Source organism: Seriola aureovittata, chromosome 21 (genome assembly GCF_021018895.1).
Source record: "Seriola aureovittata isolate HTS-2021-v1 ecotype China chromosome 21, ASM2101889v1, whole genome shotgun sequence".
NCBI classification, from domain to species: Eukaryota; Metazoa; Chordata; class Actinopteri; order Carangiformes; family Carangidae; genus Seriola; species Seriola aureovittata.
In genome coordinates this window covers 21,344,463-21,365,348 of record NC_079384.1, presented here as the reverse complement: position 1 = coordinate 21,365,348, position 20,886 = coordinate 21,344,463, and the positions used below count along the sequence as shown (strand labels likewise).

The window sequence follows — 20,886 nt, the reverse complement described above, 5'->3', positions numbered from 1 at the left end:
CTGGCTGAGCCATTATCTGTAGTCAGGCAGAAAACAAAGAGAAAAGATGTCTGGCCCAGAGGCTTTGTTTGTGTATTATAAAAGCAACAGAGTTCCTCCGTTCTCTCCATCCTGGAGCAAGACTAGCCTTTCCTGTATGAAGCGGGCTGGGGGGGGGGGGGGGGGGGGGGGGGGGGGGGGCATAGAGGTCTACTGCTCTACATTGCTCTTGTTGGGTTTGGTTTGGCACTGGTCTGGTTTCCTCTTTCCATGCTTCTCTTTTGTCCTTGGACTCGTGAAAGAGAGTTCACGGAAGCAGTGCTCATTGTTCCCATTCAAAGGGTCTCTGACAGAAGTGGCTAATGAAAACAACACTGGCTAACATGCTGTAATGGCAAAATATATGGACGCAAGTGGTTTCCATTAGAATGTTGTTACCACACATTACAGTCGCGTGATTTCACAACGTACATTTACAGTGTACAAGAGGGAAGACTTTGGATCTGTGATGGAAGAAATGAACAGTTCAGTAAAAAGAAGAGAACTTAGACTCTGTGTTTAAAGTCAAGAATCTTTCAAAGGCAGGGCTGTAGCACTGGAGACCAAGACAAGTCTGAGATGCTCTCTTATATTAAGGTATATTTCAAGAGGAGAGCTGTTGCACTCACATCTGTCTTGTGATTGCTTTATTGACCTGGACTAGTCTCGGCCTCTTGAGTGTACTTGACTCAGTCTCTTGGATGTTTTGGTTTGACTCAAACATGTCACAATATTTGGACTATTTCGACTAATCTTTGTCTCTGTTTCATAGTGTTTCAACTTAGATTTGTTAGGGTCTCATGGGTGTTTTGACTTGACTAATCTCAGACTCTGAGTGACTTTAACTGGGACAAATGTCAGTCTTGGTCTTTGTCTCCTGTGTTTTGACGTGGACTTGTCCCTGTCATGTGGGAGACTTTGATTTGTCTTTGACACACATTGTGAAACATGACAAACTATGATCAGTACATGTGGACTGGAGCATGCCTTCCACCACAACTCTCTGCCACCTCATGTTAATCATTTAGGACTCTGTGAGGACCTAATCTGTTCACATCTGTTCACACTGTGACTCATCTCTTTGTGACAGGTGTGAAGCAATGACAAAGGTGAGGAAGTTCCACTTGTTTCTAATCAAAATAAAACAATTTAACTGTTGTTTTTCCCAATTACAGTAAAGTGATCTTCTGCACACACAGTCAGGGAAAATGCTGCATTGGGAGTTAAGGAGAGTAACAGATAAGGAGAATAGGCGGTTTAGAAAGAACAACCAGAGTTCAAAGAAAGAAAGTTTCTTCACTTTCACTTTCTTCTAAAGGCACAAATAGATACATCAGCAAGACAGCATCCAGACATGCTAAGAAGATACCAAACTCAGGCTCTTACCGGCTCTTCCTCTGAGTGCTTGAAAGCAAACAAAAGTCAAAGATTAGTGGCAGAATTCAATAACTGCATCAGTTTCTATCCTACTTTTTGGATCACTGTTTTGCAGTTTATTTTAGCAGACACTACAGTAAAGTCCTGGTACCAGACAAAATCAGCGTTATATCTTCGCAGCAGATTGGAGGCTATAGTGAGTCGCTATCGGAAAACGAGGCGACAGGCTGATGCTAGCTGGTTAGAAGAAAAGGGGTGATAGAGACAAGAGTTAACATAGGTGTTGTTCTCCACCTCTGGAGACAGCTGTTGTTGAGTAAAGGAATGAAGTTTGATGCTGAACTTGCAACGTTTCTTCTAGACTGGCAAATAAGCAGCTGCTAATGATAACGTTAGCTATGTAGCAATAGCAACACTTACAAATAGCTCCTTTAAATGATTATCCACAATTCAGAAGAGCTGGATAAAGCACAAGAGACGGTTGACTTTTCTTTCATATCCCATCAAACAAATGTATCTGGATGTTTTCTATAGTAGTGCTGCTCTCAACAGTATGCAATATTAAATTCCATAAACTTTTGCTAAGTCTTGCCTGAATGGAAGATCACATTCTTGGAAAAATGGTGACAAAATACAGTCTCATTACATTACAGTTATGCAATATGTTATCAAAACATAAACACTCAGTGATTTATTATCCAGGACACACCAAACCTCTGAGTCATAGAAAAAGAAGAAAAAAACCCCAGAGAATTCAGATATTCCACTTGCTGGTTCTCATGAAAACCACCTTTCTGTTTATATTTCTGAAATGGAAAATCCATCTCTTATCGGCTCTAGTCCATGCCAGCCCTCCCTTTCCCTCTGCACTTTGTTAGGTCCACGTTAACCCCCATCTCTCCTTACTACCCGGGAATGACTGTCCTCTGATATGAAAGGACAACAGGCAGCTGGTGAATGGACTGAGACGTCGGATTTCAAATTTGTAGTTTTTTAGTGATAAGCCTTTGACAGTCTGACTCTGGAATCACTGTATCTAAACTGATGTGAGCTATTGTACTCATTGAACTGATATGATTGCTTATAAAAGGAGAATACATGTTTGTTAGTGAGCCTATAAATAGTGACTGTAGTGCAATTAGAAAAGTGCAGCTGTTTGAATGGCATGACCACCCTAACAGAAAAACATGGAAATCTTTAATGATGACAAACTGTCAAACTAAACACTTTTAAATACATGAAGTAACAGAATTAAAGTGTGCCTCAAGTCAAGTGCTGAAATGATTATACATTAATTTTGAAACTTGATTAAGGGTTTAAGTAATTCATCAAATACTCAGAATAATCTCAAATGTTTTTCCCAGCTTCATGTCATTAATTTGGACTGTTGGTTAAGACAAAACAAGCGACCTCAAGGAATTTCTAATGATGAATTTTCACGATTTCTGACATTTTATTGGCTAAAGCAATTAACTAATAAAATTATTTAAACAATAAAGAAATTAACCTTTAGCAGATCTACACGCATCACTCCCTATTTTTACTCCTTCTAGTGTATTTATTTTCAACTCTTTTATTTAGTAGCAATTCTGAGTGAGAAGAATTTTGCACTGCTTGTACACAGTTCCCTACAGAAATATGCAAATTACAATTAATCTTTTGTGTCTGTATCTAGTCTAGATTGTGATGCTAAATGTAGTTAGCATCACAATCCAGTTAAAAACTAAACTAAATGAAGGTCTGGAAGAGGAAGGAAGCTTGAAATTGACGTTTGGTGATGTTTAACGGGCTCACCTCATCTCCTTCCTCTGAGTGCTGGGAGAGCTGGTCGTGGTCCATGATGCCAGCCTCGTCCTCTGTGGGCCCGTTACCCACCCGCACTCCTCCGAACTTCTGCGTGCCCTGTTGGGTGAGTCCGGTGCATGATGAGGACACGCCTGTTTGCTCTAAAGACTGCTCTAGATTCTCTGCAGGGGTTTCTTCCCTCTTCTGGGACTAGATACAAAAGCCACAAGAGCTGTGTCTAGCTTAAAGCAAGCCTTAGGTTCAACGCTTTCTTCTTAATTTGATTTCATTTTTTCAAGTAAAACAGGGCACCCAGTACAGTGACGGGGGTAGTCAAACATGACATTTTACTTTTAATAAATAAAAAGTAACAAAAAATTAAAATGATCAGTGACACAATCAATACTGAAATCTTAGCTAGTACAATAATATTTTTTTACAGACTAAACCTGTAAATTATTAGATTAGGAACATCAATCCTTTACTGGAGGGTAAAATAATCTCACTGGTTGAGTTCAACCTCAGCAGTTAAAGACTTTACAAGACAAAGAGACATTTTTATGAAGTACAACTTGTAACTGTGAACTTTAAATGGCGAATAAGAAACTTTGGTCTGAATTATAGTTGCATATCATATTTAAGAAATTAAATATTGGTATTGTGTTAATCCATACAAGTGTAATTGTTCTTTTTGTGTGCTTTTGCACAGTTATAGTGCAAATAAATATATAGCTTTCCTCTTTCTTCCTCTCTTTCTGTTTTTTTTTCTTCAAATTTTCTTTTAAGTTTTAATATCTTTACAGTGAATTGTTCTGGCCATGATAATTGTGTAGTGAAAATCTGATATTACGACAGCTGTAGTTTAAAGTGACTAAAATAAAAATGTCCTGGTGGTTTACTGAGCTACCAGCTACATCCTGATCTAGTCTGGTTCTGTAGTACCGGTCTGTTTTTATGTGCTTGTCAGCAGGTTAGCTAGTTCTGGTGACTAATCTGGACCTGGAAATCATAATAAATAGCTAATTTTGATCATTTAATACATTAATACTGCATTGAAATAAAGTATTAATCAACATCAACATTAATGTTTGCCATTCAAGTTGTTCAAATTATGTAGACACTGACAGGAAGACAGGTGAAGACAAAAACTGCTGCCTCATGAAAAATGCTAACATTCAACAATCAGAGAGTGATAAAATATTGCTTCTACCGTTCTAGAAAGTTGTCAGCTAAGGTAAACTAGCCATTTTGAAAAACAGTGCTTCAACTCGTGATCTTTGAGCTATGGCACCAGTCTTCATTTTGTCAAAGAAAATTATTGATGACCTTTCTTTTACACAATGAAAAAAGGAGAATAAACAAAATAAAAAGTAACTCTTGAAAACAAAAAGTAAATGTATTTGTTGACAATTTCATCAACAAATAACAGATAAATGATCACCTGAAAGATGGATGAATGGATAAACCAACTACTGTTGTAATGCAAAGTACTATTCAATAATTTTCATGTATAATATTTCATCTTCAGATGTCGATTTAGCTGCTTGACCTGTTGCACTAGTAAGTGCGATCTAATCTTGTCTTTTAGTAGTAATTTCTGCAAATACGGTTAACTAATATTAGAAAAATCAATAAACACTGACTGGCGATCCATCTACAACTGCCAGTTATCAATATAAATTTTACAAAGCTATAAATATCATTCAACAGCGAATTGACCCTAACTCCATTTAAATGGCCTTTATTTTGATGAGGTTTAACACAACCAGTGAGAGCAACCAGAGCTCGAGGCCGCTGCATCTCATGCATGTATTGTGGTAAAATTCAGGCAATAAATATCTGTTGGATATATATAAATATACGGGGAGAACAAAAGAGTAAAATACACTGTTAGGGTGCCCTTAGTCTGTCAAGTATTTCTTACAAATTTCCCACCAAAATAACAGCATTTCTAAGGCAGGCTTTAAGCATTTTTCATGGCAACACAACCAACCACGTTACACAATGCAATGAATGGCAGAATAGGAGTGAAAAAAAAAAGGTTATATCAAAGGTTATATTTGTTATTCATCAAAGGTGGCAGTAAGGTTATAGGCGGGGTCAGATCCACATACCAGGTGCTTTTTCCACAGGTGCTGACGCCGAAGCACCATAGTTTTCACAATCAGCATACAGGGTACACATGCAAGGGCAATCAGCACCAACAAAACCTGGATCCCCATCTACAGATTCAAACAGAGAGAAGTTAACAAGGTGTTGGCGATGTGCAGCAGTGATCAGAAGAACGCTAACCCCCCAAACATCCTGGTCAGGCCTGAATCTTGAATGGTGCTGGTGCAGGAAAACCACACAGCTGATTTTGTTTCATCTTTGAGTCTGAAGGCACATGGAAGTCATGATTACCTCTACGCCAACACTAACTCAAGCTGTTGAAAGGAGAACAGACTTTTCTGCTTGGATGTTTCTAGTGGTTTTGATTTTCAATTCCAACAAGAGGAGCAAATCAACACTAACTACATATCACTACCATATCACTGTTCTAATACTTTATGACTGCCCTGAAGATCTGACGAGCAGATTAAAGTGTACTACAGTAGTTTGAAAGACTGATCTCTGACCTCTCTGGAAGAAAGTAAGATTCTAGAAAATAAAGTATATGTAATTATTATTGTGTGTTTGTTCACTATGAGCACCTCTCTACTGGTGCTCAGCTATGTTAGTGCAAGAGGGAGGGGCAGGAAGCTGGGAGAGGCAGAGGGGAGGAGGAGGAAGGGAGCACCTGTCCCCTGTAGAGGGGCTTGTTGGTGGGGTCATTGTAGTTGAAGAGACACATGTTGATGAAGTGGATGAGCAGGCTGGGAGCATCCTTGGAGGTGAAGGCGTCATAAGCCGTCCACTTGTAGAAGACCAACAGAACGAGGTAGCCAAACAGGCTAGACATGAAGACGATCTCTGGGATGAAGCCCAGGAAGATGTTCAGTGGCTTCTTGAAGTACCTGGGGTGCAGTGACGTCAGTTACCAACACAGACAATAACTCTACTTGTTGCTGATGAAGTCTGGCATTTGCTGAATAGTTTTACTCTGCTGATTTTGCAATGCAAAATGGAAATATCATTAACCAGCAGGCAGTGGCGATCCAGACTATTGTCAGATGTTACAATTTACACATGTCTCCTGAATGCCTCACATGCAGACTGTCAGTAGAGGCTACAATTTACATGTGTCCCCTAAACGCCTCACATGCAGACAATCGGTAGAGGCTACAATTTACAGATGTTTCCTAAATACCTCATATACAGGCAATCAGTAGACACTAGCTACAGCAGACATCATCAGGTCCCCCCTTTACGAGGGTTTTGGGGCAGCAGCAGTGCACTGCATAGTGTGTTTAAGGGAGTTTATATTTGTCATTGCAAAAGGTGCTAATATGAGGGGCCATTAGGGGAGCCTTTTCTCCTCGGGGACCACAAGTATTTGCCTGGTTTGCCATGTGAATGTGACGGGAGTCAGCCAAGAGTCGCATTCTGATCATGTCCCAGTAACAAAATATGGAAATAGTTCGGAATTCAGCTCATTGTTTCATCACACTGTGTCAGATAAATAGAATTACCCTATTAATTACTAATGAATGCAATCAATTACTCTAATGTATCAACATTCAGCAATAGCCTTGCAGAGTGTAGCACTTACAGGTGGTTGAAGAGACTGAGAGACACTCCAAACAGCATGTGGATGACGCCCAGGACCACAGACATCTTCATCTTGAATGAGTTGAGGAAAGTCAGCTTGTTGGTGGCGACATTCCAGATCTACAGAGACCACACAGCAGGTTCAGAGGTCTGAAACCCAACCAGAGAAACCTGACTGCTCCTTTTTATTCTTGTTTATTTCTCTAAGGCTGCACTGATATGAACATGCTGGAAGCAGTTTAGAATAGATTATTTGTTATTATTCGTTTCTGCCACTCTGACGTAAGCCCATTGGGTCAACACTTGTAAAGCCTCAGTTTTACTTTAGTATACTTTTATACTTTATAGTTAATTAGTTTAAGGGCATAACACTAGATTTAGTAGGACACATTCATTGTTGGTATGGGTCTCTTCCCAAGAATATAGTATATGTTTACATGCCAGCTGTAATGTTTGCACTGTAGTTCTAACCAGAGGAAATAACTACCAGCTATTTATTTTTGTTGTTTTAGTGAGTGTGCAGGTTTTACCGGGTCGATTCCCAGTGGATAAGGCCCGTTGAACACACCAGGGACAGCTGGGTCTAACTGTAGAACTGCGTTTCCATCAAGTGTCTCAAATCTGGGACAAATCAACCATAAACAGTACAGAGATGAGATGAATAAAATCACATGAATGTCAGTGATACAGTAGCTGAATGGATCTGTAAGAAGGTTCCTGCATGATTATGCTGAATTTAATGCTGAACTATCCCTTTGATAATTTTTTGATAATTTTAAAAATCGGGCATTGTGTTCAACTTCATCTGTTCTTTAAAAACACTGTATATGACAAGGTTAACTTCTATATAAGTGCAGGGAGAGTTGGCTGACTTACGACCAGTTGGCTCCTTTGGGGCTAAACATGGGCCTGACGCTCCACCCAGACCCGAACATGTTCAGAGACTTGGAGAAGCAGTCGTTGTAAATGATGCCGGTGTAGATGGAGAAGATCCCCATCAGGAGGATGATGTAGCGGCCAGCAAACACCATGTTGAACATCTACAGAGACACACAAAAACTTCTTGCTTCATATATTCCATATCTCCAATATATGTATGAAACTGTGAATCTTTTTATCACTGTATTACTTGTTTACGTGTCTCACTGTACCTCATTGTCACTCTTCTGGGCGAGGAGGCGACTCTCTCGGATGACCAGGTAGAGGGCAGCACAGGTCATCAGCACGCCATGACCCATGTCACCAAACATCACCGCAAACAGGAAGGGGAAAGTAATTATGGTGTAGGGAGCTGTAACAGACAACACAGAACAAGGCCCACACATGAGTCATATGCTGAGTCTCTGCCATACAACTGAATTTTAAGCTTATACAGGTTAAATTTATAACGAACCTAAACATGTTTAACAATTCATATCGCAATCATAATAGTTAATAGACTAGTGCAACACATTTCTGATTACAGTTCATTATACATGAGGATGTGAGGAAGGTGAGAAAAAACAGTTGTGTTTCAGAATTGACCAGTTTGGAGGAAAAAGATTTTCCTTGGCAACAAATTTAGACTGAATGTCACAAATTCTCAAGTCAACCAAACATTTGCATCTTATCATAATGTTGGTAACATGGTCAATTTAGCTATTCTAGTGATATATCTTTATATATATATTAATATATACATCTTATTTTCTCTGCCGCTGAATGTGGTTTTGTTGCTTGACAAGAGCTTCAGCCATCATTGTGTTTACAGTACAAGAAGTCATAGTACGTCTCTGAGCAGCGCAACGTCTTCAGGACAGATTGGAGGCTGCAGTGAGTCATCGTAAAGTATCGTAAAGTGAGGAGACGGGCCGGGGTTAGCTGGTTAGCATGCTAACTAAAGTAGAAGAAAAGATGTGATAGAGACAAGAGTCAACATTGATGTTACTTTCCACCTCTGGAGAGAGCTGTTGGTGAGTAAAGGAAAGAAGTTTGATGCTGAACTCACAGTGTTTTTTTCTAGATTGTAAACAGCTGTCTACTTGTTTGTACTATGTTTGGAGTGAAGTCATATGAGATCGTTCCGATGTGCCCTTCCAGAGGCTACGTCCCCAAGACAACCAATTTAGGCATGCTAGCATTTGATTGGCTGAAAGGGGAGAGGTTGCGGTGTCCCTACCAATGTTGAGCCCAAACCTACGCCCTTGCCTGTGTCTAATGAAAGCCTGTCGTCGACACTCAGTAATTAGTTTTGCATGATGACGGGTATGAAGGAGACAAACACTGATGACAGTGCATCCATTTTCATACAGAAGCCCCTTTATAGATTTCAAAAAGTATATTCATATTTTGTCCCTAACTAAGACTGCATTTTGAATCTTGTCGCTGTACTATTAAAAGTAGACAGTTAAAGCACTGATATGATGATGTGATGAATTCAGATAGAGACAAAGGAATTTCTGTATAACCTGGATTAATCTCCCGGTAGTTCCCAATGCCGTAGGCGTCAACGATGTTCTGGAAGCCTGATGTGAACTTGTTGGTCTTGTTGAAGGTTGGTGGGGTTTGCTTGGTCTGCATCCTGTTTAGGATGGATGGCACCGTAGAGCCGCTCCTCTCCTGGCAAACAAAGCCTCACATATCAGTCACATACTGCCCATACTGTCTTGTCTGTCATACTGACTTCATGACTTAACGTTACCTGATGTCAAAAAACAACATTTCCAGGTGCTAAACTCTCAGCAGTCTGTATGTTACTCAGACACTAGGTTCTCCTGTGATTTGGATCATAGGGGAACTATGAAGACTGAGCTCACTGTGGGTCTTAACAGTCTGTTCCTTTGCCATCACCACATATGTGACAGCTAATGCTAGCTAGATCTATTCTGTTTCATACTGCAGGACAAACACTGCAGTCAGCGTGCAGGAGCTGCCACTGACTCAGCAGGTGTCAAAAAACTATGAACAAAAAGAAACATCTTGTGCTAATGTTAGCAAGCTAAGCTAGCTAAGAAGCTTCCATTTTCTAAGCAGAATACAACGACCACTCAGAGGATCGGGGCTTACAGTAGATGCTGTTTCCATAGAAATGTGCAAATAAAGGTTTATCTTATTTTATCCTCAGTATAGTTTCTATTTTCAAATTTAACTTTAACACAGCTAAACTCTAATAGAGACTCATAATTCTCCAGCAGCAACTTAATTATGTTATTTCACAAAGCTTCATTGAACCGTATGAACTGCTGCTGGAATCAAATCCGGCCAAAATAAAAGTATAAGATGTAAAAGATTTAAAAATAAACTAACCGTCCCTCTACGCAGAGCAAACTGGATGGAGTCCAGGTCCGAGACAGGACACCACACCTCAGCAATCAGACACTTCTGGGTGACGTCGATGTTGCAGAGGTTGAGGGTGTGGTAGATGGCCTTCATCTTCCTCACCTTGATGAACCACACCCGCATGGTCTTTGAGGCAGCCTGCAGCACACGCTGACGGTGGTCCTCTGTTTGGTTCAGCACCTATAAGAGCAGATTTGTTTCAGATGCTAGATCCTGTCCAGTTGACAATGGATGTTTGGATGGTGCCAAATCTGACAGTTCTACTGGCCGACCTGAGGTGAGGTGCAGTGGTAATCATGGTGTACAGACTGCTGGTCTGTAAGTATGTTCCATAGAAGTCACCAGAGTATTGCACCAGCTCTGTTTTAGCTTCATGTCAGATAGACTGACTTGTATATCAAGCCATACAGTAGGTACATACAACAGTAAGAGATCCTGGTGTAAGCTTGGTTTTCTCATAAGCACACATTGTTTTTGTCACATCTCAGTTGTGTTACTTGGAAAAGTAAAACAAACTTCTAAGACAGTTTAGAGGCTGATGAGACAAGACGTTTGTTCTGTGACTACTGAGCCAGCTCCAGCTCCATCTGCTGATGTATCCAATAGGGGAAATTCATGTGTCCAGTAGATCATGAGTAATAATAATAATAATAGTTAATAAAAAATAATAAACAATAATAATTAAATTAGTCCACTGTCTTTGGCCGAAGTGTTCTACAGCCTCCTTTTTTTTTTTGAAAGGACATAATCAAAATCACTCAAACTGGGGAAACTGGCACATAAGAATACAGTATGGTTACAGTTTTATTATGAGGATGGGGTTGTTTTATTTCCTGTTTGAAAAAAAGGCCCTCTACTTGGTGCAACTTGGTGACATCGACAGCACACCTTGACTCTGTATCGCAGTTAGTTCATACCGCTGATCATATATGAACCACCAATGTATTTTATCTAGAAGACATGTGGGTTGGGCCAAGGTCACAAAATAATTATATCATGATCAAAACTTCGTTAAAAGTAAGTACAGCTATGGCCCCTCTGGGCTTCTGTAGACTTTAATTTATCATACTCAGGACACAGCAATGCCTGCTGCATCTTCTGTCATCATTCTTTGCCACTGACCTTTGACCTCTTTAGTACTGGTTGCATGTACTTTAATGCTTGTGATCCACAGATCCTTCAGTTACATGGCTACACCCATGGGACCTCCTCTCGATCAGAGTGTGAGCTGGATGTTTAGAATCTATCTGCACTATGATGCAGCTGAACTGGTCACACTGCACTGGCTCAGGCCATGTTTATGCACAGAATTCCATTTTCTATATAATTCAGAGTAAAATGCTCTATTGTAGTAGAGTGTACCACATTGTCTGTGGTTGGCCGTGTCAGGCTGGAGCTGACCTCTCAAGCAGAGCTGAGGCTTTTTTCCAGGCTTAATAAGGGCAAACTTTGGGGGAACACAACTCTAGACAGGACAAAGGTCTTTCACAGATAAGAACTAATGCACGAGAAAACAGCCATCTACACCGTGAGGGCTTTTGTAATTTGATTGGAAATAAATTTTATCAAGGAAAGCCGAGCGCAGACATCCTGCTGTGTTAAATTAATGTCTTGTTGTTTAGTGGGCAGCAGTGGAACAAAGACTACAAAGATGCTTTGAAAGAATTATTCAATCCAAAAAATGAACTGTACAGCTAATGGTTATGTGGCTTATACAATAAGCAGGCTTCACTCCAAGGTCAACTCCCTCCCCCGCTACTTTATTTTTATTTTCAGTTTATTTGTGTGATTCTGACCTATCATCTAATGTAACACCTATTTGTTTGGTTTGCTGCAATAATGCCAGTAATGGGAGGTAAAGAGACAAACATACCATCTGGAGGTCGTCGATGCGGCTGTTGACTCCAGCCAGCATCTCCTTCCTCTCCTGTGGGGTCTCTGGACACGGGTAGAGAGAGGCACGGAACCTGGAAACATAAACCCACCAACAGAGTCACCTCACAGTATCTGACATTCATTTTCCCCCACTTTGTAGCCTAACACAGGCTTTCTGTTATAACTGTGAGTTGAGCAACAACCACCACAGCTAGGTCACTGGTACAGTGTCATGACCTGCAGTTCTTTAAAAGGCCAGTTGATATAAGCTCATATGAATATAATAACATGATGTCATGAATATCACCCTCATATGTAAAGTTTTCTGCTTGGTCGTCCAACCTGAACTGTTCCCAGGCTCAAACCTCTCAAACAAAACACATTGTTTTCTAATGCCTATGATGGCAACACGTCCTTGTGTTTACTCATCTGAAAATACAACATTCTAGGGCTGCGCAATTAATCAAAATATATTATGGAAATCGCAATATGGCCAAGTGCAATATCCAAATCACAGAAGCTGCAATGTTTTTTTATAAAGGTAAAATGTGTCACAACATTCCATAAATGAAGCATTGCGGTACAGAAATGCCTCGGCATACGAATCATATTCTCTTGCTCTGACTTTTAACCTATATCTAATCTAGTCGAAATTTAACCTAACCCCTAAATGAACCCATTTTGTTGTTATACCAACTACAAAGTACCCATGTCATGGCTTATAACTAAACACGTGAAGGTCAGCACTTCACATTTCAGGCATATGTATATATACCAAGCATAGGGGAGCTGTATAAAATAATCAAGCACAGCGATGTAGCCAGTAATAACACACATGCCAAGGACTTTGCAACAAAAGAAGAAGGACAAACCTCACCAAACATAAATCATATTCACAAAAAAGGATGATGTGAAGTCTTCATTCAAGCCAGGCGGCATCAAAGTGATAAGAAATGATTGGATGCCTGAAACAATAAGCCATCCAGGAGGAGTGTGCAGGTGTCTGCTTGGCTGCATTGTTGTGCTTGGTGATGTTATACAGCTCACCTGTGCTGGGTTGTATTAAATTACAGACTGAGGAAAGGCAGCTGCCAGGAACGTCCCTGCAATGCATGAATAAACAAAGTGGAGAACTGTCCTACATCTGTCTTTAGACTGTTGCATCTGTATAACCTGTACAACATGGGTTTGAGTGTGTGGATTCATTATTAAGTTATAACTAAATAGAACCATTAATTTCATGTGTCTGAAGCCAAATATTCCAGCTTGGCAGTCAATCACAGAGCTTCTGTCCATAGTGAGATCTGTACTTTTGCAGATAAACAGAATGGAGACAGGCAGAGGAACAGCTCTGGGCTCATTTGTAAAACCTGTATGTCAGTGATGTTACTTTGTCCTTGTCCCTTTTAATTTCCTTCTCTTTCTCTCCTTATCTTGCATTTTCATGTAGCCTCAAAATGCACTTTACACTGAGAACACGGCAGCGCAACATTCAGCTTAAACATATTCTTGGCTTCTAACTTAAAATGACCTAAAATGACGACTAACTAACAGTAGCATTAAGTGTATGTGACACCCACCCCTCACAGATCTTCTTCACCCTGTTCTTCAGCTGGTCACCTTGAAAGAAGATGATGAACACTGATTTGTGGACTTGGTCTCCCTGTTGGAAAGACAAGGTACGAGAAAATACTTATATAGGCTACCTATTTATAGGTGACTGTTATGTATTTGGTTCCAATGTCTAGCAATTAGCCAATTCCCTAAAATTCTGTGTGCTGACCGTGGCGGGGTCCTCCAGAGGGTCCTCGATCTCTGCCTTCCTTAAGAAGACGTTGCCACGACACACCCTCCACAGCATCCTCTCGAAGGTGGGGATCCTCTCCCTGCTGATCACTCCAGCCACAAACCTGTGCAGACACAACATTAAGGAGCTCAGAGGAGACACTGCTGTACTAACTTAGTGAGCATAACCCATAGTTGTGCTTTGTTGCTAGGCAACATCTAGTGGTTGTAGTAATTATGACAGTAGCAAAGGGGAAAGTGCGGTGACGTAGAGAGAAACAAAGTCCACGTCAGGAGGAGGTTGTGGTGGATGGATGAATGTGAAACAGGAGAGCGGTGTCCGATTCCCGTGTGAAACCAGCAGTTTATGTTGTTTCTATTATCTATGACCTTTCAACAAAGTTAATCCCTTTTTTGTTTTGTTGCTCTTGGAACCATGACAACAAACTTTGTCTAATGTTGAGGAAGTACTTATTTTAACCCAAATCACCATCTTTTCCTAAACCTAACCAAGCCATGACTGTTATTATAGTACCTATGGTGACAATTGGTATGCTGCCAATTGGTATGCCGACTGGAAAAATAATTTAATTTTGACATTACAACAATGTTAAATGAGTTTTTATGTGATTATGTCATCTGTCTGATGAAAGATGCTGTTTAACTGATTGTCTGACTGGATTCATCTGCTGAAGGACAATAAACTTGTCGAGTAAATTTGACCAATTTTTCAATTCAGTCTGCCACTTGATTAATAAACATCTTGTGATAAACATTTTTACACGTTTACTAATTACAGCAGTTTCAAAATACAGCTCATATTCATGTGATACATGTGATTATTTTACCAATTGACAAAAGAATAGAAGTGTGTTTATCAGACAATATGCTTTACCCCAGTCTGAGCGGGGCACCACGCCCCCCCTCACTGCCCTCCATCAGAGCTGATGACTCCTCCAGCAGGTTGGGATCCTCCATCTGTCACAGAAAGTTTTAATTTACTAAACCTGCTTTATAATCAAACAACACATGGACATCTACCTTTATACTATATGGACCTTTAAAGCATACACTGTTACATACACTGCTCTGTGGTATTACACTCTGGAATAAAACTGACACATAAGACTTTCAATAAACTATCTTCACTGATGGTGTAGATGGGATGGGTGGGTGCTAATGTGAGTGTCTATGTGTGTGTGTGTGTGTGTGTGTGTGTGTGTCTGAAAGGGTGAAACACACAAACCTCATCAAAGAACTGCTGTGTTCGACGGAGGATGTGTTTGAGCTCTGTCAGCTCCAGGAAGTTCTTCTTCAGGGCCTCCTGGTTGGTGTTGATTTCCTTCAGTTCATTCTCTAGCTTTTCAAAGGTGGCCTGCCAATCACAAATCACACACACCCACTGTTATAGACTGGCTGTGAATATGACCATTTTGACAGGCATCACAAACATGGATTGGCATTCTAACTTCTGAATGGCCTGATGATTGATTACCTCTAGATCGATCATGTCCCTGGGAAACGGCACCTCTGGATTTTCTCCAGTGTCCACAGTTGGGATGTTGGCCTTCTTGATCTCTTTTTCAACAAACCCTATACAGCAGAGAACATCATGTTTGAAAAAATTCCCATATTTCTCCAGAAAAGATGAAACACAAACACAAAAAGAGAAACATCTGAATTACATTGACTGTATGTGGTCTTCATCTGAAAGGAGCAACAAGGGATCAGAAACTGAACCTGGACTGAGTCCCAGATAGGAGCCACACTGCGCCTTTGTCTGGGCCTGATGTTAATTTGTCTCATTACTTACTCAGTTTCCTGTCCATCTCCTCACATCTCCTCACTTCATTCACAAACTTGCGCTGAAACACGTTTACGTCTGGGTTCAGCTGCGAGAGGAAAGACACAAGAGAAAGATATTTTGACACAATAATTATTATAGTGTTTGGCTACAACTCAAAGTGACTGATATCCAGGAAGTGAATTGAAAATATCTATATATCTATATATTAATTATCACCTGTACAGTAAGTGTGTGTAGTCAAATGTCAGTAAAATACAGGACACCACTCATCATCTCTGACCTCTCATTATTTTCACAAACTATAATCTAATGAGTGAGATTAATCTGTCTGTTTCTACAACTGTACTTGAGAACTTTTGTACTTACATCTCTGAACTGGACCATGCCCAGTTCTCCCAGCTCGCTGACGCAGCAGTAGGCTGCCTCAGACTGGAGAAAGAGCTGGGCCAGGGTCATCTCCTCACTCCTGAACAGTTCTCCCATGATGACCACCTCACTCCTCCTCAGCTAGAATAAAGACACTGCAGGACTGGACAGGAGGAAATATGAACTATTAGACTTCAAGATTTCTGAAGGAAATGTCAAAGCACATACAAGACCTGCTGTTCTGTAGGTGAACTGATGTAAACATTTCATATCAATCAGAACAATATACTGTATTATAATATAACACTGTTTTGCATTGTATGCTATTACCTTACTCTAATGTACTACTGTACTTTACTAAACTATACTGTGCAGTTTAGTACAACACAACAGAAAACAAAGAGCATGCCACACTGTTATGTTATGCTACACTGCACTATATAGTGTTGTATTGTGGTAAACGCTAAATTACCAACCTGCCAGTGACTTTCTTGATAATCGATTAATAATTTTTGTCTATAAAAATGTTATTCCTCAGCGGTGCATGGCGCATCTGATGCCTTTAAATCTTCCATTAACAGAGCAAAACCCAGAGTTAACTGTTATTGTTAATATGACAAAGAGCAGCAGCAAATCTTCACACTTGTAGACAACATTGCTGGTACCCCAGGCCTGCCCAGGGCTTAAACCCCCATGTTTACTCTCTCACAATTTGTTTGTGATTTAATTAATTACAGATTTGTTGGAAATGTGCATTAAAGTACAATGTTAAGTCAGCTGGTAAAGGCAAATCCTCTATTTTAACCTCATGTTGATACCCTGTCATGTAGATGTGAGTCAACACAGTGTCTATTTTTATTATTTCTGTTTCTGTTCAGTTGATTACTCTGTTAGTCTATGAAGTAAAAATGAACTGAGAAGAATTCTGACATTTATCAAGGAAAAAATCAAAAATTCTAAGGCTCCAGAATAATTTACTTTATCAATCAATAATGGAAATAATCACTAGTTGTCGCCTTAGTTTAATCAAATTTAGCTCTAATCAACTGTCCAATAGGACAAGCCTGGAACAGGTTGATCCAGCCCTGATGTATCTGTATAACAGAAATATTGTAATAACCAAGATACATAGGCTTAAGTTTAATATCCATTGATTGTCCATATGTGGGCTCCTGTAAAATGCTTAAGCTACAGAAGGGAATGGCGCTTATTGATCAAAAATGCAAGCCTTTACTTATTAATTTATTTTAATTTAATTATATGAATGTAGAAACAGTCAGTCACACACGTCATTTAACAAGACAAAATAAAGAAATATCTACATCAGAGAATGATGAAAAAACACAATAACGAAAAATAGTGACTACATATATAAACTAACTAAATAAACAAGGATGCAAATGCAAATGCTTTTATAATAGCATTTCAAGTTAATACTATAAAATCAGTTCTGTATTATAAGAAAACGTCTCAACGGCTCCAGCAGGAAGAGCAGAGCATCGCTGACGTCGCAGCATCCCTCCTCTGCATCTCTGCCCTTCACTGCTCAAGGACGCCATGATGCTGCAGGAGTCCGGCCTGCAGTTCTGTGTGACCATCTGTCACCTCCGCCCGGACACTGATTCTGTCCATCTTTATTAATGATTCACCGTTCAGCAATAAACGCTAATGTTTTTTTCCTGTTATACGCAAACATTGGGCGCGTTAAAGGCCCAGTACCAGAAAATGTGTTAGGTTGACTCGCTTAGAGTAGTAGTAGTAGTAATATCTTATAACGCTATAGTGGCCTGATATTTATAACGAGAACAACTCGCTTCACATGACGAACGTTACTAACATCAAAATTTAGCATTGTTAAGAAAAAAATGATTTGTGAACGTGAGGCGCCTTCGTCGGTGTCTCGTTATCACTGTCGTGACAGCCCAAACGTGTAATATCTACTACACTATGGTTCATAACCCCTCACTGACACTGAGTCTAAAACATTTAAATGACAACCTTCAACATTTCACATGAAACATTTTTAAAAAAAATATCCATTTCCTCACCTGTGTTCGCTGCAGCAAGGCGGCTCTCTCCGGCCTGTCAGACCCTCCTGGATGCTGGCTGCTGTGGTCCAGGGTAGCGCATCAAGTTAGACACAGTCGGCCGAAAATACAACTGACAAGAAACGACTTCAAAATTAAAGCACTGTGTCTTTGCTTGACGGACAACTTGTACTTTTTCAGTAGTGACTCTAAAGATGATAATGATACCAATGTATTTGGATTGTGTTATATTATTAATGGGTCACGGTGCCGCTTTTCATAGTACAAAGTCGGGCTGATAGATTTGTCATCGTGGTTTTATTTTGAAAAGTCCAACCGGAAGCTTGTTTTAAAAGTTCCATCAGTTTCATGCGGTTGATCCAGGATTATTCGTAATGACATGGTGACTCAACTGGAACAGGTCATCAACACTGGATATATTCATACATCAAAGGGATTTAAAATAGACACGTGACACAACGGGACACACACACACACACACACACACATTGACTATTTATCACAGACACTGTTATGTCATTGATGTTTATATGCATATTATATTTAATTATATATTTATATATTTTTATTGATTTCAGGAAATAGATCATTTATTATTCTCTTATGTTTCATCAATATATTACCTATATGTTATCACACTTAACTACATTCTTTTACAGGTTAAAGTTACAGTTTGTTCTTGCTCTGGTCAATATTTAGCCTAACTATTGCCCACATTAGAGTCATGACATCACATCCTTTTGCAGGTATGTGACCATACCTTAATTCCCATTTAAGTTCCACCCACCTTCAGCCTGAGAAGGTTGTAAATCAGACAGGATAAGTGAAAACACCTCATAGGGTGGGCAGAGTCTTTAGGTTATGAGATAACATTTAAGATCCTATACACACCCAAATACGCGTTTTCAGACATCCTGTCTGACTAGACTTCAACTCAGGTTCAAAGTTGGGGGGTTAGAATAGGAATTATGTGAGGGAGATCACTGGCCTTCATGTATAAATAAGAATGATAAAAGTATGGTGGCTTGTGCCTTATATCATATTGGAGTTATTGTAATTATTAGTACCCGCTTTCACATCAACATCCAGGCTGTAATAACGATTGGGAAACTTGGAGATTTCTGAAAGCTCCAGTATATCTAACCTGGCACTTACTGCTACAGAAGTGACTGCAAACTAAAGACACATGGATGTGTCACAGTATAGCCTAATGAACTTTAAATAACACATTCTCTGCCATCAAACATGTTTTTTTTGCTGGGAGCAGGTGTTTGACATGAGCTTCGGCTTTATAATACAAGAGGTTATAATACGCCCTCTGAGCAGTTGCAGTGAGTTGCTATGGGAAAGTGACAAGCCAGGGTTAGCTTGTTAGCATGCTAACTTCAGTAGAAAAAAAAAATTATAGAGACAAGAGTTAACAACTAGTGGCATGCATACTGGACCTCAGTTGTCTTGGTTACCATAATAACATGCAACTGTACCGAGAACAGTGTATAAATCGTCACCGTGGATACTATAATAACTGTCATGACTTGATTAGGTTCAGGAAAAGATGGTGATTTGGGTTAAAGTAAGTACTTCCTCAACATTAGATGATCTTTGTTGTCATGGTTACAATAATAACGTGGTTAACTTTGTCGAACAGTCATGAATAAAACAATCAACATAAACTGCTGGTTTCACACGGGAATCGAACACCGCTCTCCTGTGTCATATTCATCCATCCACCACAACCTCCTCCTGACGTGGACTTTGTCTCTCTCTATACTACGTCACTGCACTTTCCCCTTTGCTCCTGTCATCATTACTACGACCACTAGATGTTGCCTAGCAACAAAACCTAACTATGGGTCATAATAACCCGCTGCACAGATGAACTATGGGCTCGTTTTTCACAGGAGGACAGTCTCAGAGTTAACATTGGTGTTTGTTTCCACCTCTGGAGACAGCTGTTGGTGATTAAAGGAATGAAGTTTGATGCTGAACTCACAACACTTCTTCTAGACTGGTAAGTAAAGAGCTGTTAATGCTAATGTTAGCTATGTAGCAATAGCAACACAAAAAGCTCCTTTATGTTATGGCTATAGTTAAGTTTTAAGCTCCGCCATAAATCTAATTTCTCAAGATCGTTGACAATTGGGCTCACTCCATCTTCTGATGAAGATCATGCAATATGATCAAGTCCTTTCACATTACACATATTTGATTTGTTATAAAAAAAATCTTGATAACAGCAGCTTTAATATTCTACCAATAATCAGTCATATGGAGATTTTCCCTTTTCTTTTTTACAGTCTGTACTGTATCAAGCCAGATAATTATCATGAACTTAGATGTTAGATGTTAGATGTGTATGACACCCAATTCCTTGTGAGTACCACCTAAAGTAAAGTGCTACCAAAACCCCCTCTCTAAACGTTCTGAGATTAAGGTCTACCAGATGTGGTGGAACAGTCGACAACTGGCCAAGTGTTGAGTCAGTCCTAACGAGATACTGTAGAAATTTTCCTCTTAAAAACCGCCACAGTGGAGTTTCACCCTCTCACAGTTCCACACGGAGCAGGGTTTAAACCAGGACACTGGCTGGCTGCCACGGAACAATTTTGGAAACATGGAACTCCCATAATGTGCATAAATTACTGTGGCAGACTTCTACGAGAAACAGCTTTTCAAGGATAGCTTTCTGCCTCATTCCGGGGTGCCATGTGGTTTTCCCAACTTGAATGCATTCTAATGTTTTTTTTTTTTTCCAAGTGTTTGCTTGCTGTGCAGAAGAGAGGTCCAACGAGATGCATGTGGAAAAAAATCTGAACA

The 20,886-nt window shown here is 39.9% G+C and overlaps 1 protein-coding gene across 2 annotated transcripts in view; it reads right to left on the bottom strand.

The window, feature by feature from the left end:
- The window catches only part of atp6v0a1b (ATPase H+ transporting V0 subunit a1b), a 32,456-nt gene extending 14,283 nt beyond the window's left edge, over positions 1 to 18,173 (bottom strand). Inside the window, exons 1-19 of one of the 2 annotated variants that reach the window (XM_056366141.1) lie at positions 18,070 to 18,173; positions 16,022 to 16,184; positions 15,662 to 15,740; positions 15,344 to 15,441; positions 15,095 to 15,223; positions 14,744 to 14,826; positions 13,847 to 13,973; positions 13,644 to 13,726; positions 12,062 to 12,155; positions 10,156 to 10,368; positions 9,318 to 9,468; positions 8,022 to 8,161; positions 7,747 to 7,910; positions 7,401 to 7,491; positions 6,872 to 6,990; positions 5,960 to 6,176; positions 5,295 to 5,402; positions 3,190 to 3,390; positions 1,405 to 1,422 (exon numbers count right to left, since the gene is read on the bottom strand). In XM_056366141.1, coding sequence (XP_056222116.1) covers positions 1,405 to 1,422; positions 3,190 to 3,390; positions 5,295 to 5,402; positions 5,960 to 6,176; positions 6,872 to 6,990; positions 7,401 to 7,491; positions 7,747 to 7,910; positions 8,022 to 8,161; positions 9,318 to 9,468; positions 10,156 to 10,368; positions 12,062 to 12,155; positions 13,644 to 13,726; positions 13,847 to 13,973; positions 14,744 to 14,826; positions 15,095 to 15,223; positions 15,344 to 15,441; positions 15,662 to 15,740; positions 16,022 to 16,138 — 2,232 coding nt within the window. In that variant the 5' untranslated portion in view covers positions 16,139 to 16,184; positions 18,070 to 18,173. The remainder of the gene's footprint in view (positions 1 to 1,404; positions 1,423 to 3,189; positions 3,391 to 5,294; positions 5,403 to 5,959; positions 6,177 to 6,871; positions 6,991 to 7,400; positions 7,492 to 7,746; positions 7,911 to 8,021; positions 8,162 to 9,317; positions 9,469 to 10,155; positions 10,369 to 12,061; positions 12,156 to 13,643; positions 13,727 to 13,846; positions 13,974 to 14,743; positions 14,827 to 15,094; positions 15,224 to 15,343; positions 15,442 to 15,661; positions 15,741 to 16,021; positions 16,185 to 18,069) is intronic. The other variant, XM_056366142.1, reaches the window with a different exon arrangement.
- Positions 18,174 to 20,886: the final 2,713 nt, after the last annotated feature.